Source organism: Carassius gibelio, chromosome B2 (genome assembly GCF_023724105.1).
Source record: "Carassius gibelio isolate Cgi1373 ecotype wild population from Czech Republic chromosome B2, carGib1.2-hapl.c, whole genome shotgun sequence".
Lineage (NCBI taxonomy): Eukaryota > Metazoa > Chordata > Actinopteri > Cypriniformes > Cyprinidae > Carassius > Carassius gibelio.
In genome coordinates, this window is record NC_068397.1 from 19,819,098 (window position 1) to 19,846,555 (window position 27,458).

At 36.4% G+C, this 27,458-nt stretch overlaps 1 protein-coding gene across 2 annotated transcripts in view; it reads right to left on the reverse strand.

The window, feature by feature from the left end:
* Positions 1 to 136: 136 nt before the first annotated feature.
* Positions 137 to 27,458, reverse strand: part of LOC127950708 (arf-GAP with SH3 domain, ANK repeat and PH domain-containing protein 1) — a 49,061-nt gene continuing 21,739 nt past the window's right edge. The window contains exons 5-30 of one of the 2 annotated variants that reach the window (XM_052547897.1): positions 24,087 to 24,232; positions 23,849 to 23,923; positions 21,865 to 21,914; positions 21,582 to 21,711; positions 20,494 to 20,579; positions 19,866 to 19,941; positions 19,449 to 19,535; positions 18,388 to 18,488; positions 18,089 to 18,158; positions 15,776 to 15,863; positions 15,546 to 15,594; positions 14,490 to 14,653; positions 14,155 to 14,288; positions 13,396 to 13,487; positions 13,070 to 13,256; positions 12,643 to 12,728; positions 12,441 to 12,556; positions 11,782 to 11,849; positions 11,480 to 11,587; positions 10,568 to 10,793; positions 9,497 to 9,658; positions 5,008 to 5,083; positions 4,737 to 4,801; positions 4,098 to 4,654; positions 2,274 to 2,396; positions 137 to 2,193 (exon numbers count right to left, since the gene is read on the reverse strand). In XM_052547897.1, coding sequence (XP_052403857.1) covers positions 2,119 to 2,193; positions 2,274 to 2,396; positions 4,098 to 4,654; positions 4,737 to 4,801; positions 5,008 to 5,083; positions 9,497 to 9,658; positions 10,568 to 10,793; positions 11,480 to 11,587; positions 11,782 to 11,849; positions 12,441 to 12,556; positions 12,643 to 12,728; positions 13,070 to 13,256; positions 13,396 to 13,487; positions 14,155 to 14,288; positions 14,490 to 14,653; positions 15,546 to 15,594; positions 15,776 to 15,863; positions 18,089 to 18,158; positions 18,388 to 18,488; positions 19,449 to 19,535; positions 19,866 to 19,941; positions 20,494 to 20,579; positions 21,582 to 21,711; positions 21,865 to 21,914; positions 23,849 to 23,923; positions 24,087 to 24,232 — 3,197 coding nt within the window. In that variant the 3' untranslated portion in view covers positions 137 to 2,118. The remainder of the gene's footprint in view (positions 2,194 to 2,273; positions 2,397 to 4,097; positions 4,655 to 4,736; positions 4,802 to 5,007; positions 5,084 to 9,496; positions 9,659 to 10,567; positions 10,794 to 11,479; positions 11,588 to 11,781; positions 11,850 to 12,440; positions 12,557 to 12,642; positions 12,729 to 13,069; positions 13,257 to 13,395; positions 13,488 to 14,154; positions 14,289 to 14,489; positions 14,654 to 15,545; positions 15,595 to 15,775; positions 15,864 to 18,088; positions 18,159 to 18,387; positions 18,489 to 19,448; positions 19,536 to 19,865; positions 19,942 to 20,493; positions 20,580 to 21,581; positions 21,712 to 21,864; positions 21,915 to 23,848; positions 23,924 to 24,086; positions 24,233 to 27,458) is intronic. The other variant, XM_052547898.1, reaches the window with a different exon arrangement.

Here is a 27,458-nt window from a genome sequence, read left to right on the forward strand (position 1 = left end):
AAAATGTATATGAAATTCATGAAAAAAATCTGTTTTACAATTAGTATTGATGAGCCAGAATTCAGAAAATTAATTTTAAATGTCAAATAACCCAGCCTGAAGAATATCTAAATAAATAAACAGCATACAGACTACATGGTTTCACCATAGTCTTTATTTTAAGATTCGAAGACTTGATAGCCAAGTTTGATTTTCTTCCTGACTGAACTTACAGTGCAGCAAACACAGAAAAAAACAGGTGAGAGAGAGAGTGCCAAAATTCAGCCTAAATTTAACATTAGGACTGAATCCAGTTTATTCACTTAAATGTGAAGTTGTCCTTTTGACCGTTTCCAGACTTTATTATGCTACAATTATTAGCAACACAGGAATCCATGATCTGGAGTTGTGCTGGATTGAACATCTAAACAGATAGACGTGGTCCAACAGTGGGCTCTAAACAAAACAGTCCAGGAATGGCACAGTCTTGAAGTTGTTTTGTCTTGTTCATGGAGCAGAGACGTTCTTTGTGCTGAATTCCTGTAATTTATTCCTTAGATATTATTATTTAATCGTAACATGACCTAAAACAGAGAAACAAAACCCAAAGTAAAGTACACTTGAAGGTTGCATCCCTCTCCATGCTGAAACACTTTAGCCCTATAAATGTCAAATACTATCATCATCAAATATAGTACAGGTGGCATTCATTAATACATCTTCTTTTGTTAATACAATAATAGTTAAAAACCAAGAGTGAATGCTGGTCTCCCTGATAGGGTAACGAGAAAAGAGGCAGAGTTCGTTCATTCTGAGTCATACCGAGTCAGTCACTCACTGCCGGGTCCCCTTGCAGCTTGTTTCAATGTAAATGAAAGAAATCACATTCCACAGTCACTGTAAGCATACAACAAAACTCCTTCTAAGCAACCTTTAACAGATTGTGTTCTGCTCAACATATATCCATTTTTATACAAAGCCAACAACGTTTGACCAGTCAGATCCATGTGCGAGTGAAGCTTTATCAATTATGCATGATTATGACTGATAACCAGAGGCCGAAGGGATAAGGTACGCTGTTGTATGATCTAATAAAAGAATATCGACAAGGACACTTTCCCAGAGCTGAGGCATTGGTTTTGTCAGATTTGGCATTAAATGATAATGGGGAAGGAATGAAGCGGCCCCACAGATGCAACCAAGGCCGCAACCACAAGAGACACTGAAATGTTTGACCGATATGAGCTCTTCAGTGGTTCATTCTTAAATTATTAGCGGTTATGTGTGGTAATGTGTGGTAACGTCCTCGCATACAGTCACCATACGAACATACTGGTAGAAAGTGGTAGCATTGCACCAGCAATTTTCTAGGGCTGTGAATTGGTCTCTGAATCACTGAGGCATTCAGGATAAAGATGATTTCTGTCTTTTTTTTTTTCGTGAGTGATGCAAACCGAGTGAATGCATATCTTAATGGTTCATGTAAAGCAGATGAGATGTTCAAACCTTTGCGTTTTGGTTTTGATCCCTGACCAGAATCCCACTATGCTGGGAATTTCAACACCGGTATAGCATTGAAGTATTCTTGCTCATCGTTTACGCCTTCAAGAAAAAAAAAAATTCAAGAGATGATCTTTTTTTCTTTTAAAACAGTACACTAAGATGTCTAGAGTCACTCTGGCTCCATAAGCAAGCAGGGTTAACACATTTGCACACTTGTACATTTTACATACGTACATAAATATACACTTACATCTGTGCATATGTATGTACAAAGACACACTTAAAATGGACATACATATAATTCTATATGTGTACACATACACAAAGTTACAGCATACATGTTAAGTGCTAGATTTCCAAGTATAGCTACTGCAAACCCAGTTTGGCATGCTGGGCTGCCATGGCTACGATAATACTGATAGGCAGGATAACACAGTTTATGAACAACACATAGTTTACACATTTCACCCTTGAGGTTTAAGGGAGCATGGGTTTGATACTTCATGTTTCGTTTGCTTGGAGACCGTTTGGGTTTCAGCAGCTATGTACAGAGGCAATGCCCACAGTCCAGTGTGAGGCCAGAGAGAGCAGAGCTTGTGCTAGTTAGAAAGCCTCTCGGCTGCCGCTTTTACGCTGTCAGTCTGACAGAATGTGCACGAAGGACATTGGGAAGGCCCCTTTCCGTTCAGGCTCCCCCTCTATGTGCCCGATCTGTAAAAAGGAAGGTTGATGAATGTGATCTGCATGTAAGTCTGTCCTAAAACGCAAGTGCACTGCGCAGATCTACTTACCCACCACTCCTGGTCTTCCTCTCCTGTAACAATGATAACCTCCCCCTCCGCAAAAGTCAACTCATCGTCATTATCCGCTTGGCAATCATAGATGGTTTTCACACGCCTTACTTTGTTCTTGCCCTGCACAAAGAGGATCTCCAGGTATTAGTGTTACACCTGTTGATCTTTTCCCAGTAAGCATTACTGATCAACATTTTGGGGTGGGATAATTTTTATTTTCTGTTTTGTTTCTGAAATAAGTCTCTCATGATCACCAAAGATGCATTCATTAAATGAAACCTACAGCAAAAACAGGACAATGTGAACTAGTATCATTTAAAATAACTGTTTTCTAGTTTGATATATTCTAAAATCTATTTTCATATTTATTTGATATATTTATTTTATAATCATCACTACATGGTTGAGTGTCACACGATCCTTCAGAAACCATTATAATATGCTAATTTGAGATTAAGAAACATTTCTTTGTAATATTAATGCTAAAAAAAGCTGCTTAATATTTTTGTGGAAACCATGTATTACAGGATTCTTTGATGAATAGAAAGCTTAAAAGAACAATATATATACATACTACTTATGTAATATTATTAAAGTCCCTTCTGTCATTTTTTTAAGCAAATTAATGTTTCTCTGCTAAGTAAAATCTCAATTTAAAATCTCAATTTCTTTCAAAAAATGTACTTCTCTCAAACAGTAAGGAATATAAACTAAGAAAATATATAAACTCATGATTTTAATTGAAGCAAAATTATTATGTAAGATGTTTAGTTTTACACCAATAAAATAGATTTAAGTTGTTAAAGGGATAGTTCACCCAAAAATGGTACTCTCATGAACGTGCATCAAGACTGACACGGAAGAGAAGAAATAGTTGAATAAAGTCATTATTTTTGTTTTCTTTGCGCCCAAAAGGTATTCTCGTAGCTTCATAAAATTATGATTGAACCACTGATGTCACATGGACTATTAACAATGTCCTTACTAGGGGTGTAAAAAAAAAGTTATATATATATATATATATATATATATATATATATATATATATATATATATATATATATATATATATATATAACATACATATATATACAAACACACACACACGCACACATATATATATATATATATATATATATATATATATACACACACACACACACGCACATATATATATATATATATATATATATATATATATATATATATATATATATATATATATATATATATAAAATATGAGCAGGCCTAGAAGCTGGGATTGGTAATGCTGCACTGTAATCATAGTTATTTATTTATATTTTTCATTATATTTTATTATGTGATATTGGTTTGAGACTGAGAGTATTTTATTTTATTATATTATTAAAAAGTGTTTTAAAAAAGTGTAAACAAATTGTTAAAAAAATTTATAGTAGTAAACAACCTGCAGTTGAATGTTTACATTTCTTTCCCTTACTGTACCGAAAATGAACCGAACCGTGACTTTAAAACCGAGGTACGTACTGAACCGTAATTTTTGCATACCGTTACACCCCTAGTCCTTACTGCTTTTCTGGGCCTTGAACGTGTCAGTTGCATGCTTTCTATGGAGGGTCAGAAAGCTCTTGGATTTCATCAAAAATATCTTAATTTGTTTTCCAAAGATGAACAAAGGTCTTATGGATTTGGAATGACATGAGGGTGAGTAATTAATGACAAAATTTTAATTTTGGGGTGAATTATCCCTTTAAAATGAGGACAAAAATGAATTGGTTGTAAAACTAAAACCTTTCGAGCAACAGTAGATATATGATGCTTTTTAAAAGGTCTTCCACTCACCACTGTGTTTATTTTCCGTGGCATCGGGACTGGCATCTCCAAAGCTCCTGCAGGCGCACCATTAGTGTCCTCACTGGCCTGTCTTGGAGAGAGCTCCTCCTGCTGACTGGATGACTGCACCTCTGTCAGCTGGGGCTTTGGACTCGTTTCCTCCTGTGCTGTTTGCCTCTGTGTGGTCTCAGCTGCTGAAGACATTGTAGGCTTGGATGGGAGGTCAGAGAGCTGCGGCTTAGGGGGAAGATCCTTAAGCTGAGGTTTCGGGGGCAGGTCGGAAAGCTGAGGTTTGGGAGGTAAATCTGACAGTTGTGGTTTTGGGGGCAGATCAGATAGCAGTGGTTTGGGGGGAAGGTCTGAGATATGTGGTTTCTGCGGCACCTCCACAGGCTGGGAGCGTTCTGCGGGTTGTGGGATTTTAGGTGGCGGCTCAGTGGGTCTAGTTATTGTATCTGAAGCTCTAGTGGGAGGAGTGTCCTGGGCCTGTGGGGGTTTCTGCAGCACATCAGGACTGGACTTGTCCACTGAGGGGTGGTGGATTGTGTCGATCTTTCGTAGTGCCACTGAAAGATGTGTAGGTCAGTATAAAGTTCAAAATTAGAAATATAAATAAATCACTTGCAGTTTATGTCATGTGAAATGTACCTTTTTGAGGTAATTTGGGAAGAACTCGTGGGCCAAATGCTGCTTTTGTGTTCATAGAAGTAGTGCTGAAATCAAGAAGGGCATGTCACTATTATCTCTATAACAGACTAGAAAAATCTTCATGATTGGTAACATGAAAATAATAAATTCTTTTTTTTTTTTTCCTTCAATACCCTATATTACATTTATAAAATTTCCATTAAAAAAAGAAAAAAAATAGCAGGTTTTCTATATCAAGCAGGTTTGTCTGAATGTGAGTGCGATGCTGCACCTTGGCTGCTGCTGAATTCCCTCAAACTTATTGGCCGGGGACGTCCGATTTGCAGAAGGAGGTGTGGACTCACTTCCTATGAGGTTCAAAATAAAAAGAGGGAAGAGGTTTAAAGCGGGTTTGAAGTTCCTGTATTTAATTAGATGCTTTGGCCATGTTGTACACTCGTTTTTATAAACATGTGGCTTTCAATTATGTAAATGAGGATGCTTATTTTATGATGTTAAAATATTTTCTCCAATCCCAGCTTAAAATGCCAAGTCAACTATAAGAAAGCCAACTGCAGGTTGATTTTCTCTGAAAAATATATAAAAGTTGTGTCAGTTTGTTGAATTGAATTGAAATTTATTTGACAAGTTTATAAAATTGTACAAAATACAAGTATTCCATACACTTTAGAAAAAACTGTCGAGGATAAAAACACAATAAAGCCCTTGGCTTGTTTCCATTGCGGCCCTCAATGTTAATATAAAGGTTATGTGTACGTGCAGAATAGACAGAACAAACAGTATCTCCTAATCATAATTTATCACATCAATAAAAGTCTACTTTTTAACAATATAGTAGAGATAATTCACCAAAAATACAAATCACAACTGACAATAAACATCCCACTAAATGACACAATTTACAATAAAATCTCCACAAAACACACTAACTACCCTCACCAAACCATTACCATTCTTTTAAAACTAAAAAATCTTTTACTCCCTTTATTGAAACTGGTAATTTATTCCATGCTATAGCACTAGTATATAAAAAATAATTTGCATGGACAAATATTAAAATCCCTACCCCTAGTTTTATATGAATGCTGCTGACTCACCATATAAAAATAATTTTCTAAATAATTTGGAACCACATTATTGACAATCCTATGTGTCAGACCCATTTTAAAAAATACCACCCTTTTTTCCACAGTCAATATCCCCAACTCCTTAAACTTTGTAAATGCGCACTAGAATGTACTTTTAAAATTATCCGAACTAATTTATTTTGAGCCTTTTGCAATTTATTCTTCAAAACTTGGGAAAACCATTATACCAAAAGGAGGAAGCATAATCAAAATGAGGTTGAATCAAGGCACCTGCTAATAATTTTAAAGAGTGAATGTCTAATAAACCGGCTTGCCTCGCTAAAAACTTAATTTTACCACATATTTTTATAAATGCCTTTCTAGCCATCAAATCACCCGTTAATTTATTATCTATTAAACAGCCCAAATAGTTTACTGCAGATTTTACCTCTATGGCCTTACCATTTATCTTAATTAAAAAGGTATCATCCTTATTTAATTTCATTTTAGATGCAAAAAGAATGGCCTCAGTCTTTCCTGCATGTAGGGATAGTTTATTATCTAAAAACCATTTAGACATCACCTCTAGCTGCAAAGTCATCTTTTCTTCAATGACCCCCTTATCCTGATGAGATATTAAAACCGCTGCATCATCTGCATACAGAATAAGTTCCTCTGAGCATGCTGCTTTAAGATCATTTATATATAAAAGAAAAAATAAGGGACATAAAATACTCCCTTGAGGAACTCCAGAGTTAATAAATAAAGAACTAGACAAAATACCTTTAATGTCTACCCTGTAACTTGTACAGTAAAATTGTTGTACAGTAAAAATGCTTTCTGTAGGTCCAACATAACCATTCCACAGAATTTACCAGCATTGTCAACCGCTTTCCTTATTTTATCAGTCATATATAATATACAAGTCTCAGTTAAATGTAACTCCCTTAAACCAGACTGTAAATCATATAAAATATTGTTTTTACTAATATATTTTCCAATTTAGTCATAGACAACTCTTTCCAATATCTTAGACATTGCACCCAAAACAGAGACAGGCCTGTAATTATATATTTAACTTACAACCTTCTTATATAGTGGTATAACTCTAGCACTCTTAAACTCTTTGGTATTATTCCTTGTTCAACTGATAAATTTAAGATATATGATACATACGGAACAATTACTCTAGCGGAGTCCCTAAGAAAATTTGCAGGAATATTATCAATCCCAGAAGCTTTATTTGTTTTTATTTAATATAAACATTTAAAAACCTCACTTTCAGTTACTGGTTTCAACTTAAAAGAATCTTGAATAATTCCACGCTTCCCATAAAAATATTTCACTTGTGTCTTGTTGTAAAAATCAGGCCTCTCTGGAAGTTGGTTATATCATTTATTAGCTAATGATATGAAATAATGATTAAAAGTTTCAGCAACCTCCTTTGGATTAGAAATTAAAACCTCCCCCACCTTTAGGTTGATATTTAGAGACTTTTCCTTTTGAATAACCTAAATTCTTTAGCACACCCCATAGCTTTTTTGGCTCACGTCGATTTTCATTTATCTTATTTTTAAAATAATTTATTTTTGCTTCTCTTATCAAATCCCTAACTTCGTTTCTTCTTAATTTATATATCTCAAAACTCCTAACTTCCAAATCATTTTTAAACTTTTTAAAACTATCATTCCTTAATTTAATCCTCTGTAATATATCATCATCATTAATCCAAGGTTCTTGATCGCTGTTAAATTCTTACATTCTTAAACGGAGCTACCCTGTCTAGTACCTTACTAAATACTTCCTCAAACCCACCCAAGCTTTATCAACATCTTTACGATTCAATACACAAGACCAATCAACTTTTACCAGTAAGTCACAAAATAACTAATAAATAAATAATATTTCATCGATCTCACCGATATTGTATTATGACCATAATATTTTGTCTTCTGCACTTAAAGTGACCCAACTAAAATGGGCTTACTCTTAGGAAATAAAATGTTGTAGTACCGACAAATTAAGCTGAGAACATAACAGTCTTATCTCAGAGATCTTTGGAAGTATGCTCCTAACATTTAAATGAGCAATAATTAGACCATTTGAGGTCTTCCTTAAGTCAATACCACAAGCAACATCCTCCCGGAATGAGCTAACTGGCTCATCCAGATGCTTGTGTTGCTTTAACAAAACCTGTTCACGCAGCTGGTGGTCCTCGTGCTCCGGGCATGAAAATGCATCAACCAACCTGGAGCAGGCCTCAGTTCCAGCAACCTGATAAATCACCTCCTGCCGTGACACATCTCTAGAATCATCATGCAGAGAAGTTAAATTCTCCCAATGTTCAGCAATATAATTCCAATCCAAAGTAGCCCCAGATCGTCGATCCTCCTGGCCGGACGCACTCAGCACATCCAAATAAGACTTCGAGTCGGCAAGGCTTCGCTGTTGATTATCTCTAGAGATGGGACCGTTAGGGCATCACAACCAGTACAACAGAACAAAATTAGCTCAACCAATGGCATGAGTCTGGGACAAACTATCTGTTTATCCGACCGATGGAAGATTAGGGGAGTGTTTGAGGAAACCGGTTTCTGGCTGACAGGAAACTGGCAATTTTCACAAATATGGTCGATTTTCATGTCCCAAGACTTTTTAAAAAAACCATTAATGTATTTTCAGTTTTTATTTGTTAAACAGACACTTGTTTATTTTTGACACTAAATGAACCTAGCAAAATGTATTTGGGCATATTAAATGAAATCATGCAAGCTTAAACATTTCTAAACACATCCAACAACAAAAAAAAAAATATTAATGAAAATGGTGATTGTAGCCTCCAAAATAAAAGTTTTTGTTTATGTAATATATGTGTGTGTGCTGTGTATATTTATTATTAAGACACAAATACAGTATATATTTTGAAAATATTTACATCTATATATTTGTGTTAATATAATTTATATTATATACAAATCTATTTAATATATAAACATAACATATTTTTTAAATGTATACATGCTTGTGTGTGTACTTATTTATACATAATAAATATACAAAGTAAGCACACATATTATGTACACGAAAACTTTTATTTTGGATGTGATTAATCGTTGCCCACCTCTTTTATTAACAAATTTTAATCAGCATTTTAATTTTAGTTATTCTAAATTCTAGCTGGTGAAGCTAATAGCACAGAAATGACACACTTTACCTTTAAAAAATTATTTGGCTAATTTAATTGCAAAAATGCAACACAACATGAACAAAATTAACTGTTGTTATTAAAATGCAAAGCTCAGAATCACAAAATGAAAAGAAAGCAACCATAAGCTGATTAATAAGAATATCAAATGGAGATTAACCACTTTAACTCTCATTGTGGGGTGAGGAAAGAGAAAATACTGAAGAAAATGTAAAGTCAATAATTGTATTAACATCCTATTGTGAAAGAAAGCTCTGTCTTTGATCATTAACACATTCTCAAGAACATGAGCCCTAAAGCAGTTACTCAGAGTATCACTTCATTGCAATGGGCATATGAAGATCAGTCTCAGAAATCATACCCACCCACTCCACACCAACACCACCACCACTATCAGAACCAAAGCAACACAACTGCAAGACTTTGCTCTTTTCTGTCAGCCGAGGTGGCGACGGAATGTTGTTTCTGCAGTCACCAAACGGACGCACCTTTGCTCTGCGGGCCCTGAAGTACGGGGCTGGGGGGGTCTGAGAGGGTGCGCTTGTGTCCGGGAGGTGGAGGAGGTGCTCTCTTCTTAGACAGAGTGGAGCTGCCTCCTGCACTCGATTGTGATCCCAGCGGAAGGGAGGTGGGTGGTCCAGTGGACGGAGCTGAAAGAGTGACGAGATGACGTGATTGGTCGAGAAACAAGTGAGGCCTGAGCCCACCGGAACACAAGGGCAAAGACAGCACTCCCATCACCAAACGAGGAGCGTAAAGAGTTTTACATAAAAACGACCATAATAATCAGGAAAATGACATTTAGAGGAATAGTGCACCCAAAATTAACATTTGTGGAAAATCTACTCAATCTATTATTTTACTGGCTCACCAATGGATTCTCTGCAGTGAATGGGTGCCGTCAGAATGAGAGTCCAAACAGCTGATAAAAACATTCCAATAATCCACACTGAAGCTGAAGTTAAAAACATTTTAATGATGGATTTGTTACAAACACACAACTTTTCATTTTACAAGATGCTAATTAATGGACTGGAGTCCAGATAATTGTGGATTATTGTGATGTTTTTTTTCAGCTGCTGGAACTCTCATTCTGATGGCACCCATTCACTGCAGAGAATCCACTGGTGAGCAAGTAAAATAATGCTACATTTCTCCAAATCTATTCCAGTGAAGCAACAAACTCATCTACATCTGGGATAGCCTGAAGGTGAGCATTTTCAGCTAATTTTCGTTTTTGGGTGAACTATTCCTTTCATATGATCCCAGAATGCAGGCGGCAGGCTAATATCCGATTAGCTGAAACAAAAGCCAGAGGTTGCACATTCCAGTTCAGTTTGCAAGCAAACAGTGGTTGTGGTGTGAGAGGTGTTTCATAATCACTCACCATTAACCTTACTTGATAGCACATTACACCTCCCCCGCAATTAGAGTTAATGCAAAGACATCAGGAACATTCAATCAAGTCAATACACCAACATGTTTTACCTTTCCAGGCACCTGGCCTACTCTGTTGTTTTCTGCAGTGTCATGCATATTGATCTTATAGGCGTGTTTACCTTTTGAAGGGGTCTTGTTGGCTATTGTGGGACCCTCTGATACTGGAGACGCAGGTGTATCGGTGGAGGTGCTGTAGACGGGATTGGCAAAGGCTCCATAGGAGAGTCGCTGTTTGTCCCTGTGTCCTAAATACCCCGGCAAAGACAGCTTCTCCTGAGGGGACACGCTTGAGGAATGACAGAAGCTCTGAGGTCGGGGAGAACGCTCTTTCTTCACTGGACTAGGCTGGGGATGGAACAATTGTTTATTCGAGAATAGTAAAACCTTGCTATTACAACTGAATGGTGGTGGTGTCTAACTGTAGCAATGTTTAGATTCTCAATGGACTTTTCAGTTCTCATTTCTCCAGGATCTCTGCAGATGAGGATCCACTTCTATGATGCAATCAAATTGAAATCACTTTGAGAAACTTTGCCGCTTATACAGTGGGTAGAGAGTAAGGCTGTTAAATTGCTTGATCGCGATTAATTGCTTCCAAAATAAAAGTATGGTTTTCATGATATAGGTGTGTACTGTGTATATTTATATGTATATAAATACATTACAGTTTACTGCACTTTGTTATTCTTGTAATTCTTTACCTACATCTCCTAATGAACTGGAAGTCTAACACATTCACAGAAAATAGTTTGCATGACATTGCAAAATAAGCTGGATAGACTGAGTTATACCACACTATTTATATGTGCATTACCCTAACAGCATCAATATATTTCTCAAATTGTTTTCAGTGTAAACTCGTGGGAACTCGGTAATGTTTATTGTCTTATTTTTCTCTTAACACAGAAAATTAATCATAATGCTCATGCTTTCTGTACGAGGTGCATAAAAAAGGAGCTCTTAACTGACAGAGTAAAGCAGAGCTCTAGTACATGGAGATAAGGGATAAAATAAAAGGTAGGCGCACAAACCTTATCATCTAGGTCATCATCACTCTCGTCGATCTCCTCCAGCCGCAGATTCCACTCATACTCCACATGAACGTGAGGATTGAACCTCCCGGCTGCTGCCTCCACCAGCTGCACAGCCAATCACAAACCATTCATGTAATACACTTCTCCTCTCGGACAATAATGCCAGAAAAGGCCATGTTTTGAGTAATTACACGACTGTATAGTGAAACTGCAGGTGGCTGTACGGCAAAATTCTTGTGTAATTAACAGTTTCTGCAACACAGAAAAATATGCACTGTGTACAAAATGATCACACTCACTAGCTCTTCACACTGTCTATTTTTCAGTCGTCTGGCAATGTCCAAAGCCGTCTCCCCATTTTGATTCACTGAAATAAAACAGAAATCGCATAAGTATAGCCTTGCTATATCTATTGCAATTAAATTAAGAATAAACATTCACTTTATTTTAAGATCTTTAGCTGTTATATATTAATGGAAAACATACATATGTTTATATTGTGCAAGAAGCAAAAATCAAAGCCTCCAGGTTAGGTGTGGTGATAACCAAGAATTTGAGAAATGAAACATGTCAGGGGATGAGCCTCCAAGAGTTCAGACGAGGCCTATATTTACAACTGACATTTTAATCCTCCACAAAAATCCAAGAAACTCTTGCTCGTTATATATAATTTTGGGGTCAGACAGAAAAACATTATACTTCAGAAAGGATGCATTCATGTAATCTTTGCCATTACAGGAATACATTTCATTAAAATAGAAAACTGTTCAATTGCATTTTTTTACAATCTTACATTACATTTTCATACTACTGTTCTACACATTATCACTAAGCTGAAATAATCTACACCGATCAATCACCACACAAACTCAAAGTAATAAATATCAAATTTATTTTGAAATAACTGCAGATGATGTCTCTATTGAAACATCTCTGATGCTAAATATAGTCCACTTACCCAAGTCAAAAGATGGTTTTCCCCTGAGCAGCAGTTTGAGACACTCTGCCTTCTCATATGTGCAGCAGTAATGGAGAGCAGTGTTTCCACTCTCCGTCTGTCTGTCTGGAGTCCCACTGTACACACAACAGATCCATATTTACCAGCTCTCCTAATGTGTGTCAGTGGACTAATGTGCACGACAGAATATTCTGTCCGGTACCTGTTTTGGACGAGAAAGTCCACCAGGTGCAGCGAGGAATGGTCTGATGTCCGCACAGCAAAGTGCAGCGCTGTCTCTCCCGGGTCCTGTAGACAGTAATTCAGTCAGATTCAGGACAGCATTTCTGAGAATCGCTTGAATTTAATCAAATATGCTTTATAGCTATACAGCTTATTATTTCATTTGACTGTGTGAACAAGCAGATTTCAGATCCTCTAAAATGAACAGGAAGCATTTTACCAACAAACAAAAAAATACTGCTGAACCCTTGGGCGACCATCGCTTCATCCTCACATTTGCAAAAAGCCACACTAGTCATTTGTCCTGAAGTCAGTTCATGTACACTCAATGACTATACCGTATTTCTCTCAATAAGCAGCATATAAATGAGCAGGTCCATGACAAACTATTAGTTAGAGATCAATACCTGTCCTGCTTCTGGAAAAGGATCCATTAGCTCCACTCCATCTGCATAGAGCTGAATAAGAGCCATCAGGTCTCGAGTTCTCACGGCCTCGTACAAGTCGCCCTGTCTGGCTGTGGCTGTAGTGGCTGTCCTCCGAGCAAACCTGTGCTCCACATACTTCGCGTTTATGTACTCCTTCCTCTCGGTCCTACAAGATTTACAACCTTATTTCAAAGCATTTACTGCTTTACATAAATTAGTGCAGCAACTACTAAACAAAGGGTCATTCTCATAGCTCATAAGTCTGTCGTTCTGTCTACATGTCTGCTTTGTAGGCTGGTACTCACATGTCACTTGACGGTGTTGGCTTTGGTGAAGGATTCGGCAGGTTCCCTTCTAATATTTCATTAAAACTGCTGTTACCCACATTCTTAGCCAACTGGAGAAATTGCAGTCAGCTATTAGTAACAAGCATGTTAACAGTTCACAGCATAACTATACTTCTATATTTCTAAATAGAAATACATTCGGCTAAAAGCTGTTATAGAAAGCTTGATCATTTGTTATTAACATACATATAAATTAATGTTCAAACATTTGAGATTGGTAATACTATTTAAATGACTGTTTTCTCATGCTTACTAAGAAACAGCAAAAATAGTAATATTGTGAAATATTATTGCAATTTAAAATGACTGTTTTAAATATATATTTTAATATATTTTAAAATGTAATTTATTCCTGCGATGCAAAGCTGAATTTTCACCATCATTACTTCAGTCTTCAATGTCATATGATCCTTCAGAAATCATTCTAATATGCTGATTTGGTCAAGAAACATTTCTTATTATTAGCACTGTTGAAAACAGTTGAGCTGCTTAATTTTATGGGTGGGAAAACTGTGCTAAATGTTTTTTTCTTTTCATAACTCTCAGATAAATAGAAAGAACTGCATTTGTTTACAGATTATAATAGTTATATAATAGTAACTGTCAAATCTGATCAGTGAAATCCCTGCTAAATAATTGCTAAAAGAATCAAACAACGCTTACTGGGCCCAACTTTAAAAAAATAAATTTTAAATGACCAGATTATGTTCAGATTACCAAGAGTTCAGAGGTGCCGAGTTTGTCGAGCTCCATGGACTGGATACGTGAAATATGGACTCCCATTTCCCTGTGAATCCCTGAACACTCGATGCATGTCAGGATGCCCAGGTTAGTGGATAACCATTTAGGCTCTAGAGCAGATGAAAAAGGGGAGAATTAGGTCTTTACTCTATTTTTCGAGGACTGTGCAGTCTGCCATTAACTTCTCATCCACCAGGAGGTGCATGACGCTATAAAACTCTATTCAGATGCCTTGCTTGCTGCACTGACAAAGTAGTGACTTTGTGTCAGATCCAACCTCTACAAAACTTTGACACACACACTCAGCTTACCTGGTGCACCACAGTCGCAGCAGACTTCGTTTCCAGGCATGCGCAGCACGTCCTCGATGATGGCTTTGGTCAGGTCTTCCATACTGTCATCTCCAGCACTCTGCTCCCCACGAAACGCCATGTTCAGAGCCTCCTCCTTACTGTTAGTCAGCACTGAGATCCATCTGCACATCACACATTCACATACAGTATATGCATTAATCGCTTGCACACACATACAGATGGACCACACACGCAATAAATTATGTTAAACACCACACGAACAAATTAAGGTTTGCATATAATGTTTACACACAAACACTCATTTATATAGCAATATAAATGTGTCATACAGATATAATATATCAACAGACACATACAAGCTTAATAACTTACAGCAAAATATACTATATAAAAATCATAGGCAAAATATTGAATATTCACAAAATATTCACAATTAATTTACTGGCTTTCACTTTATTCTTAGATTATATATATATATATATATATATATATATATATATATATATATATATATATATATATATATATATATATATAGTACTGTTTAAAAGTTTGGGTCAGTAAATAATTTTTTCAAGAAATACATACTTTCATTAAGCAAGGATGAATTAAATTGATCAAAAATATAATGCACCACTAAAGGTGCAATGCACAATTTTCAGTGTCACGTAATCCTTCACAAATCATTTTAATATACTTATTTGCTGCTCAAGAAACATTTCTTATTATCATCACAATTGAAAACACTTGTGGTGTTTAATATTTTTGTGGAAACTGTGATACATAGAAAGTTTGTTGATTATTTCAAGTATATTTATTGCATTCTTGCTGTAATAAACATCTGCATTTCTTTCAAAAAAACAAAACAAAAAAAACACCTGAACTGTTTTTAACATATTTATAGCCCAGCCAAGGATGAAATACACCCGAACACACATTGATCTCATTAACATGCAGAAGCACTCATACACACGCATTTTGTTCTCACTCGTGAGCACGAGAATAGAGAAATAACAGATGTATCAACTCTCGACCTCACACATTCACACTTACATCACAAACTCCTGTTCATCCTCTGCCTGGAAATGATATGTTCGATTATCTGCAGGGGAAAGAAGCAGACACATTATTAGGGGAAAGAAGTGCATTATGTTAACTGCCCTGAACACTGCACTTAGTGCTCTCTGGCCGAGTAATGGAGTTAGACTTCCAGAGGCCTTGCTAGCACTTGGTACAGATGAAAGTACTCTGAAGTTAGGCGGGGGTAATGTGTAGCCACTCACGAGAGATGAGGTCAAAGCACTTCTTATCCTCTCCGCTGGGTTTAACCTGGCAGGTCAGCAGATTCAGTCTCACCGGTTGCCTGTTGGACTGGACACAGTGTGATTACAGTGAGTAAATGACCCGCAGCAGCCCTCTACACACACCTTGGCAATTGAATCGCCATTGGCTAGTACATTGTTTTGTTTACTCGCCAGATTGATATATATATATATATATATATATATATATATATATATGTGTGTGTGTGTGTGTGTGTGTGTGTGTGTGTGTGTATGTGTGTGTGTGTATAGAAAATAAATGTTTGTAAAATGGCACAGTTTCTTTTAATATATAAGTAAATGTTCACTCATCAGTCAGTCAAGCTTTATGATAATCAATTATTACTTAATAATAGAACTTAATTAATTAGAAATAAAATTGATAACCATGTCTGAATGCATAGTACTCATTTTAACTTAACATTTTAACTGGACTGGTGCTGGTGCTTTTTTTGGTCATTCAGTATTTCTGTAAAAACAAAAATGGGGAAAAAAACCAGACAAAAAAAAATGATAAGATAAAACGCACTAAGGATAACGAAGGATTAATGAGCTGATGGATTCCTGAATATTAATCACGTTTTGTGCTTTCGATCGAACTGATTTGCTGAAATCAAAACAGGGATGATAATAGATGAGCACCAGCCAATGGGATTGCCATTTGTGCATTAGCTCCGCCCACTACCACAAAACCCAGTAGTTCTTAAAAGCTGAAGAATTCCGAAAGAACACCGTTATTTTGACAAGAAAATACAACAAAGAATATCGTTTACATATCGTCAATTCTCTGTTTCTCTTTCGTTCTCTCTCTCTCTGCATGTTTGAAAATGTGACTAAAGTTTATGATACATCAAATACAGGTGCGTTGCACATTCATTCAGATGAGCTGAGAAATATCACAGATCGCTTTATGGAGGGTGAAACTCTGAAGCGCTCAGTCAGTGTTCGGCGAGCTAAAATATATACTTAGCCTCCAACTCACACACTGGCGAGTAAAATCTGAGAATTTATTAGCTATTGGCTAATATTAGACATCATTTAGTCGCCCAGAGTGATTTATTCGCTTAAGATTTAGTCGCATATGTAAGTGATTTATTCGCAATGTAGAGGGATGCGCAGATAGACAGACACAACACAGCTTCAGCAGGACTCAGCAGTGAAGATAGCCTGATGTTTGAGACTCGATGGACCTGTCACTTGTCCTTTAAGGCTAAATATGTCAAATATGAATTAATATGAAGGCATTTCTCTGGCTAACAAAAATAAGGCTTTGTCAAAACCAGGGGGGTGACCTGGAAGCATTACTTAGTTACAATGAGTTAAAAAAAAATCCCATTGCTTTTTATGAATGTACAATTTTTGAATATCAGCTATTTTTGTAAATTAAAAAATATTTGTTTTTATAAATAATTTCATTGCATTTATTTTTTGTAATTTATTTCAATAATTACGTATATACATTTACAATACATCCTGTATTGGATGCTCCATTTGCAACCAGCTGTTCCTTCAAAAATGACAGACTTAAGAAAAAAACCATGAGATGATGTGTTTAACCCACTGTATTAACATTCAATAAATCCAGGAAACATTCATGTACAATATTAACGTAACAACTATTATGACTCATTGTTTTGCTTCTGAATAATTCATACAAATTAAGACTTCATTTTGTTAAACCCAAGGTGACTGAACAGAAATACCAGCACGGCAGGAGCACTTTTATGCTGATGAAACACACAGACGTGAAGGCAGAAAAGTTCTCCACATTAAAATGCTATCAGACAGGAATATGAGCACATTGCCACAGAATGCATTCGCTCCACACGGCATCTGCTGAGCAACAGCGTCCTTACAGCAGATTACACGAGGAAACTCATAGACCACCTGGGGCCCAGAGCATGCTGGGTCTCGTTCGAGCTAATATCATTAGTGTATGAGTCAGACCGCACTGGGTGCATGTTTCTATGGTAACTGGCCTGGGCAGCAGCGCAGCACTGCCCCCCACGTTCACCTTTACACAGCGAGTGAGAGTTTTCAGTGTTATAATGAGGAAACAAAGTCTTAAGATAATTAAACTGTGGCAGCTGTGTTGCATCACTGTTTATATACAACAGCTTGAAAGCTACAGCTATAATTAAAAAAAAATCTAACTTCAAAATATTGCCTTCTGTCGATTGGTAAGTAGTATTATAATGAGACAATTATCCTTTTAATGCAAATATCAGCTAGTCATCAAACACGAGTATATCCTGTAGTTTGACAAGTACTCACTGTGGCATGGGAGATGGTGAGAATGCCGTTTTTCACTGAGCACTTCCTCCTCTGCCATACTTTGCGGATCCTGAGAAAAAAATTGTTGCCTGATGTTTGTACTGTATTTATTTGAACGGCTTGACACTCTAAAGCCTGAGAAAGCAGTGCTCAGAAGCAATGTGCTAATGTTAAATCGATTCATTACAGTGTAGCCAATTCCATCAGGCACGATTAAGAGACAATTAAGTGGCACTACACAGAATATTTAAAAACAAACAACAACATCAGAATATATTTCTGTCAAACTGTGAGCTCACCCATCGCTCTTCTTAAACAGATAGCCCTTCTTCTCACTGCCAAACACCTTATTGCCCTGTAGCTGGTGCATACTGTAACCGCTCTGCTTGCTCTGAGAATCCTGCACGTCATCAAGAAACAAAAAAACAGCCATAATCCAATAAATAAAAAGTATGACATGATTATAGTAGAGTAAAAACATTTATTTCTTGAAAAAAAAAACAATTTGAAGGATCAAAAATCTGAAACTACATTAAAGGCCTGGGATTTTTTTTTTTTTTTTTTTCATTAAAACTGAAAATATTTTTTTTTTATTTTGATGTCAAACGAAGGGGAAATTATTATGATTATCTAATTCTACATTATTAAATTGAAATATGAAAAATGCAAAACTAAAGGAAAATTAAAAGCTTTTTTAGCAGCGCTTTCAGACTTTTGAACACACATTATATCAAGAATAAAATCAAAAGGGAAAAAAGCAGTCTGGCAACATTAGATGTTAGTTTTATAAACTTACTCTCCTAGACTTCAGTTGGAAAGCAGTGAAAGGGAAAGAGGAATCAGAAATGCAGATGTCAGATTGTTATTATTGCAGTGTGTGCATAGAATAGAAATCAGAGGGAACCTTACATTATACAATATTCACAGCAGCGTTCGAGGATAATACAACGCAGAACATTGTTATTCAATTGAGACCAGAGACGTCCGGTTCAAATGGACATCAACTCCAAACAAAACACATAAAAGATCAAACGCTGGGCTCTACAAAAGAGCTTGTGTTGTCACTGCCTGACCCTCGTGTCCTCATGAGAACCAACATGTACACTTGCACACAAACACTGAAAACTTCCATCACATGTCTCACAGAGGCGGCAAATGTCAGGACATACTGGACATGAAAAGCAAATTCACATCCGGACTCATACCTTTAATGTGGAGTACAGCATGTAAATCCAATTCTACACAATGTTTCTGAAAGGAATTGGTACTATTCTGCTAAATTACTCTGTGATCAGTAAATCAAAGACAAAAAGCATTTTGGATTAAAGGCAGAGGGTATATCCTCCGGTGATGTACCTACCTCTTTCTGGTCCAGCTGTAAAGACGATTTAATGAGGTCTCTTAGAGCTGTGAGCTGTTTTTTCTCTTCGTCCTGGGTCTGTTTTATCTGACAATACAAACGTAATGTGTTAAAATATAGGGCGAAATAAGCAATAAAACAAACATCTCATTTTAAGATGTTTCATAACAGTAAACGTTCTCTTGAGGAGGCATTGCTAGTGAACATTAAACGTTTCGAAGGAACAGCTAAACTTTTTCTGTCTGAATATGAGACAATATTTTACTCTCAGAGGCTCATATTAATAATGCTTGTCTCAAGACAACATATTCAAAATGATCCTAATGTTCTCACAAGTAGAGCTGTATAATAACTGAACTAACAACACATCAACAGAAAACAGCAAAAAAATACTTATAAAATGAAAGGTTAACTAACATTATAGAGATCAGCTGCTAATTTCTCTATATACTGCTTCAACTTGTCAGCGGTTTTCAAGCCGTCCTGGAAAAAACTGAGAGAAAACACAAGAAGAGCAAACGTAAGGCTGTACGGCATTTGTTCAACACTACATCAAATAATATTCAAAAGTTTGGGGTCAATAAAATTATTTTTTTATTTTATTTTTTAAATAAGCTCATCAAGGCTACATTTATCTGATCAAAAATCAATACAGTGAAATACCACTAGATGTTAAAATAACTGTTAGCTATATGAATACATTTTAAAATTCAAAGTTTTTTTGTGAAAATCGAGGATTTTTTTTTTTTCCTGTTCTTTTGACCTTTGATGAATGGAAAGTTCAAAAGAACAGCATTTATTTAAAATAGAAGACTTTTATACCTTTATAAATGGCTTTACTGTCACTTTTGAGCTTTTTTCCTTGTCGTATAAAAGTCTTAATTTTATATATATGTAATATATATTTTTTACTGTGTACAAAAGGTACTATATCTCCACTTCACACAATTAATACGGACATCTTAACTGATCTAGGAGACAATTCTTAGGAATTACAGTAACAGTGCACATCTAATATGAGAAAACAGGATTCTGGGACACTCACTTGCACTGTGCATGATAATACTTGATGAGATTCTGGAGAAGATCCACTCCCTTCTTGGTCTTAATCTCGTTCACTTTGATCAGGTACTGTTGGGAAGCATGGACATTAAAGCACACAGAGACACCGGTGTGTTAACAGGAAAATACACCAACACTGCACACTTCTAAACACACATGCATGCTTTGAAGTGGTTAAAGTGGCTCAGCAATAGGAATTGTGTTTAAATGCCCCACCCTACCACATCTGCTATAAAACAGATATATAAACCAGAGGGTACCACTTTAGCCTGCCTCAGCTGTTATTATAATTTACACATCAGTTCTTGATTCTGATTGGCTCTGAGGAGTGCAATATTCTAGTGACATCAGAACTCCAATGGTTTTACCGTTTGTATCACTCTGCTTGCAGTTAATAATATTATTAGTAGTAGTAGTATTTGTATTAGTATTATTAGTATTGCAGTTAGTTGTATAATAATTTTATCTGTATATTGTTTAGATCATGAAATCAAATTCTATTAAAATCTGTTTTATTTATTTATTGAGCCTTGGAACTGTTTTTGTTTAATTTGATGATTAAATGTTTCGCACTTCATAATTAAGCATTAAATTGTTGTTATCTTTTTTGTTTTGATCTCAAAGATCAATGCTCTACTGCAGACCTGATCACCAGATAAATTCATCTTAGATTATATATATGTATATATATCGAGGTATGTCTATACTCAAGCATATTCTGCACCTGAAAACACAAAGCCCACTGTTGCTAGACTCATGAATATTAATCAGGTTATGTGAATGGATGGTTCAGCAATGTTACCTAGCAACGTCAGAATGGCCTAATTAATATTCATGACCTAAGACACTGCCAAGCCATGAAGGCTCAAGCAGCCGCTTCAAAACTTGCGCCAGAGCTGCTGAGTGAAACACGAATGCATCTGAAAATCTCCTGGCCTTTCACAATACCTCAAGTCAGAGAAGACGTCACGGCAGAAGAGAGCAAGAAACAAAACTACCATCAAGCTAACTTCTCTTGGTGAAACAAGAAGTAAAGAGACAGAAAGTTCCCATTTTCAGAAGCCCACACACCTCACACATCTGCAGTTGAAAGATCCTGCGTTCCTTCTCCATCTCCTCTGCGATCTCCGCGCCGGTGATCTCTGTACGGATCATGCCGTGCTGCTTGGCATGTTCCCTCTTCTCCTTCTCAATCTTTGTGCTACAACAAGAAGGCAAGAAACAGAAGATGACTATGATGATGATATATTATTGTTTGAGCATAGCCATAAAACAGCTGTTTATCAACAAATGACATTAAACAACATTTTATATACATGACAAAAGAACATAAACAGACAATAATGCTACTTACAACTTGGTCTCATAGTCTTTCCAGGCCTTGTCGAAAGGCTTTTTGAGATCCTGTGTTGGGGAAATAAAATAAATAGTGCAGGAAGCAATTAGGTTTACTGTGCAGAGTTATAGACCGTTTTTCACAGTTATTAAACTGAACACATTATTATACAATATAAAGCGGCAAAGAAATCAAGAGATTTGATCACTACTTTGAAACTCACTGCGCTGATGTACAGTAGTGACTGATATGGACTGTGCTAATGCAATTGCTTTATCAGATTTTCCCACTCTCAGGAACCTATTCTCTGGAGTTAATGACGTTATTCACTTTGCTATTGCCCAAATGTTCATCTGCTCAAATAATAATTGATCATGAAACATACGCTGATGTTTTGGAGTGTGTTACTTTACCTGAGGTGTATCAGCTTGCTGGCTTCTTAGAAAGGGCATGAGCATAAATTTGCTTAAAGCATGAATATATTCATACTGCTGAAGCAAAATCCAGAAGCTCACAGCAGTTTTTGCTTCTGAATAAATATAAATCCGAGCGTGAAAAGATGTGACAGGTCTCCCTCGGTGCTGTGCTACACTTTTATGTAGTTTTTCATTCCTATTTTTAAGAGTTCCCATTTATTATGTTGTTTTGCACATCAAATAAAGCTGAAGTAGGAATGCTCACAAAAATTAGATTTAAAAACAATTATATATATAATTAGATAGATAGATAGATAGATAGATAGATAGATAGATAGATAGATAGATAGATAGATAGAATATATAAATATTATATAAATAAATGAATAAATATATAAAACAATAATAACATTATAATTAAGAAATTTAAGTAATATATTTAATAAACCATATCTGTAGAAAATCTCAAAATAAACAAACTTTTTTAGAATGTACATTATAATCAGCATTTAAAATGACAGATTAAAATGAAAATTACTTTTCATCAAATAATATTGATGCTACTCCAGTAATAGTAAAAAGAATTTTTAAACAATACATATGTGTGTGTATATATATATATATATATATATATATATACACACACACACACACACACACACACACACACTCACACACATATCATTCAGTATATCCACTATACTGTGCTCTCCAGTAATTCTAATGCAACAGAATAAAAAAGCTGTCTTGTGTTTTGGTGTTTTGTCTTGATTTCTTAATAGAATTTAAGAGTCTCTGAGTGAGTCCTGGTTACACATAAAGGAGCACTGGAGTAGGTGCTTTTAATGGTTTATAAGGCATCTGTTCCAGTGCAGGAAAGATTTTAGAGAGAGCTGATAATGTCCTCCAGGGATGGCACTTATGCCCTTCAACTGCCTCTGCCTCTGTCAATAAAGGCTTTAGAGAATGCTTTCGTTTCCGCTGAGTAAGAGGGGGAAAGAAAGAGAGAGACAAAGTATGAGCGAGATAAGAGAGTGAGAGAAAAAGAATGGGGGCTGGTAGGTATGTATCCTAGGTCTACTGAGCACAAAAAGTGAAGCCTCATCACTTCCACTCAGAAATTCAGCTGATGCTGCAGAGGCTCTTAGCCTGGGTCATGCTAATGTGAAAACAATCAGACAGCCTTTCCAAAACCGCTCAGTGTGAGACGGCCCTACACTTAGTGTAAGTCATTTTCACAATCACTACATGTTTGCCTTCAAGCCTGAGACATCAACAAGCGGCTGACAGGAGTGGTCAGTCTGACGCCTGAGCTCTTTACCCAGGTCAACCAGTAAACATTTCAAACCGACTGAGTCAAAGGGCCTTAAACACTCCCACACAGTTTACTAGCGCTAAAAGTGGCCATTCCTTCAGCACTGTTTCATAGAGGACAGTGGCGTGACGAACCCTGTAATTTAACTCCAACCAGATTTACAGAGTGCGTTTTTTGGTTCAAAGGGATTCATTTAAGGCGGGTATGGAGCAGTAAATCAGAGGGGGCCTTTCCAATTAGTTTAGTCCAGAGACAGCAATGTAAATCTTACCCCCTTCACTCCCTTTAGATCTCCTTTGAGCAGAGAGTCCAGGGTGAAGATGACATTGTGGCTGAGACTCTGGAGCTGAGGAGAAGAATCATACAGCTTGTGATCAGAAAACTTTACAATAAATAAAATAAATAATAAAAATGTAAAAAGAATAATAATAAAATATAATAAAATAAAATATGAAGACTAAGAAAATAAGATAGGAATAAAACAAAATAAAAATTCCACTATCCCTTACCAGGTTCTTGAGGAGAGCGGCCAGTTCCTTGATAAGGCCAGAGAACTTGATGAAGGCTGTTCCCAGATCAGAGTTATCTCGGCTGATGAAGTTACTGCCAAACTTGTCCAGTGCCTGTCCGTAAATCTCTTCATTCTGCACATGCTCTGTAGAGAACAAGAACAAGCCATCCATGTTATTATAGCATTGGAATCTATTTTATTTAAAGATGAAGTGTGTAATTTCTGTACCACTAGAATTACCAACGGAATTGCAAAATAAAAACTATAACACAATAATGTTTTCTGAACACATTGCCTGAACACTCCTTCAATCCCACAGCAGATATTTTAACAGTGTCCTCTACCTTTCTGGGTGTTGAACATGGTAGTGGTGTTGCTGTCTATGGAGGGTCAGAGAGCTCTCGGATTTCATCAAAAATATCTTAATTTATGTTATGAAGATGAACAAAGGTCTTATGAGTTTAGGAATGACATGCGGGTGAGAAATGAATGACAGAATTTAAATTTTTGGGTGAGCTAGCCCTTTAACTGGTGTGTGTGAAATTGAGGCGGCGCTGCGCAGATCAATCGCTGTATGACATCAAAGTACCGCAAGAGTGATTCAAAAGCTTACGGAGCAATTTGCTCTCTAATCGCTCTCATGTTACATTGATGTCATATAGCAATCGGTCTACTCTGCACCGCTTCAAGTTGAACACACCTATTTAAATATCATAATGTGAAGGAAGAAAAGAGAATTCCACAATTCCCTGTACATTTGTCAACTAGGACAGGTTCTGTGTAAATCTCAGCCCACAGGATGTAAACTAAACCAATAATAGCTCTTCCAATACAAACATGCACCTCACTGGGCAGAGAGAGCGATCAAGATCATCATGACCCACAGGAAAATAATCTAGGTTCCCATTAACAATTTGTCCATACCCAAACAAACCCAGAAACAGTCTTTTGTTTGATAAAGAACATGAAAAGAAGTTCTAACGATAGCAGCTGTAGAAAGCTGTAGAAGTTTTGACAGTATTGGAAACAGTATTGACACCACCAGCATCTGGGACTGATTCATCATCTTCCCATAGTTCCACACTGGGACCCCAGCCCATGACAGAGTGACATTATTAGGTCATTTGTGTTGTTGGGTGGAGATAAGACATCTGGTTCCTCTGAAAAAGGGGACTGTCACTTTCTATAAACGAGCTGGGAAGGTTCGCTGCAGCTTTTTTGGATTCAGAGGAATCTAAAGAGTTCAGACTGCACCATTTTAGCCCAGTTTTTGGCTCGCCGACAGGTTTTGAGAAATCGCTGAGAAATGGCCGAAATCACAGGCAAATCTGTGCTCGTTCACGCGAGTGACAATCACAAAGTGTGAATGAGCAAAGATGCGATCTGAGAGAATCGCTGACGAGTCGCTGATGCCCGTGAGATATTTGGCATGCGAAATATCTGGACCTGTCGCCGATTCAAAATCATGCTGTCTGAAAAGTGATCTGACTGAAAACTACATCGGTGATGGCCGACAGCCAATGAGAGAGCAAGATACAGAGCAGTGGGGAGTTCGGCGAGGAGTTATAAACCACAATTTCAGCAAGCATGGCTTCATTTCAGAAAAAGGCTTTCTTCTCGGTCTATTTGGACCCATGAAATGGAAGATAAATTAGTTTAAATTTAGCAGGAGCACCCATGTCTGTTTGACGTTTAATCTGAGCTATCCCAAGTCTCACGTGAAAACTCCGGTCTTGCACGCGTGATATCGCGTTGTTTGGTTGTGAAAACTCCGGTCTTGCACGCGTGATATCGCGTTGTCTGGTTGTGAAAACTCTGGTCTTTCACGCGTGATATCATGTTGTTTGGTTGTGAAAACTCTGGTCTTGCACGTGTGATATCGTATTGTTTGGTTGTGAAACGTAGTTTGCCTGCCAGACAGAGTTGTCGGCGATTCTTCCTATTGTAAAGTCATGCAGTGTGAAACCTTCTGTCGCCGATCCATCGTGCAGTGTGAACACAGCAGTGACTGAATGCTGGCCAAGATAGTCATGCAGTGTGAAAAGAACAGTGACCCGACAACTTTGAGAATCGTGCAGTCTGAACTCGGCTTAAGGGAACCTCCGAGTTTTAAAGGTGCTCATTTAAATTAATGTGTGAACTCTCCACAAACAAATAAACAAAAAATGTAGTTCATTTCAGACGGTTTATGTCCTTGTCACAATCAAAGTGTCTTGCTCTAAGGAGCTTATAAATGTCTTTAAAATTAATTTTTTTAAACTTCTACTTAAAAACTTATTTTATATTGCTCCACATTTTAGAATAATAGAGAAGTCATCAAAACTATGAAAAAACACAAATTGAAGTATTATTGTGTAATAGTTTCAATAGTGAAGCACTTTGCAACTTTGAGCTGCATTTTATGTATGATAGGTGCTGTAAAACATTATAATTGTAATTGTAAAAACTTTATTGTCCCCCTTAGGGGCAATTTGAACTGCAGCATGATAGATTTCACCACATACAAGACAGACAAATGCACAACATTAATAGCACATTAAAAAAGGATGAAAAACTACCTCTTCCTATTTGAATTAAGCAAACTGATAGAATATGGAACAAATGAAAATGTTAATCTGTTTGTCCTATCTAGAGGGACCCTATACAAGGATCCTGAGGGTAGGGTCAGAAATTCATCATAAAGAGGGTGAGATGAGTCAGATATAATGTGATGCGCTTTCTTTATCACCTGAATGTCAAACAAATCTGACAACCCCGGCAATTTCACACCCAGTTCTTTACTGCAGTTATTTACAACCTTTGATAGACACTTCTTTAGTTTGACCTTTAAAGAGGCAAACCAACAAATCAATGAAAAAGTTCAAATTGATTCAACATGTGCCTTATAAAAAGCAGTCATCAATGTCTTATCAATTATAAATTTAGCTAATTTCCGCAGACAATAAAGACAATAAAATTCAATTATTATTATTTTATTTTGATTTATATAGAACCTTTCGTATATACATTACACAATATAAACACTACTACTATTTATTATTAATATGAATTTCATTTTTAGACTGTATTCAAATTACATAAATTGTAAATATAAATGATAAAATATATTAATACTACAAATATATTTGTTATTATTATTTGCATAGCATCTTGCATTAATTACATACAAACAGTTTTACATTAAGTAAACATTAATTACAGTTACATACATTAAATGCTAATACTAATATAAGCCACTAGATACAAAAATTATCAAATCATTGCAAACATAAATTTTGTTAACTGTTGAGATTTTTGAAGATAAGTAGATCGTGCATGTCACAGACAGATTAAAAGATCGCAGACAGATCTAAACAAGACTGTAAGCAAA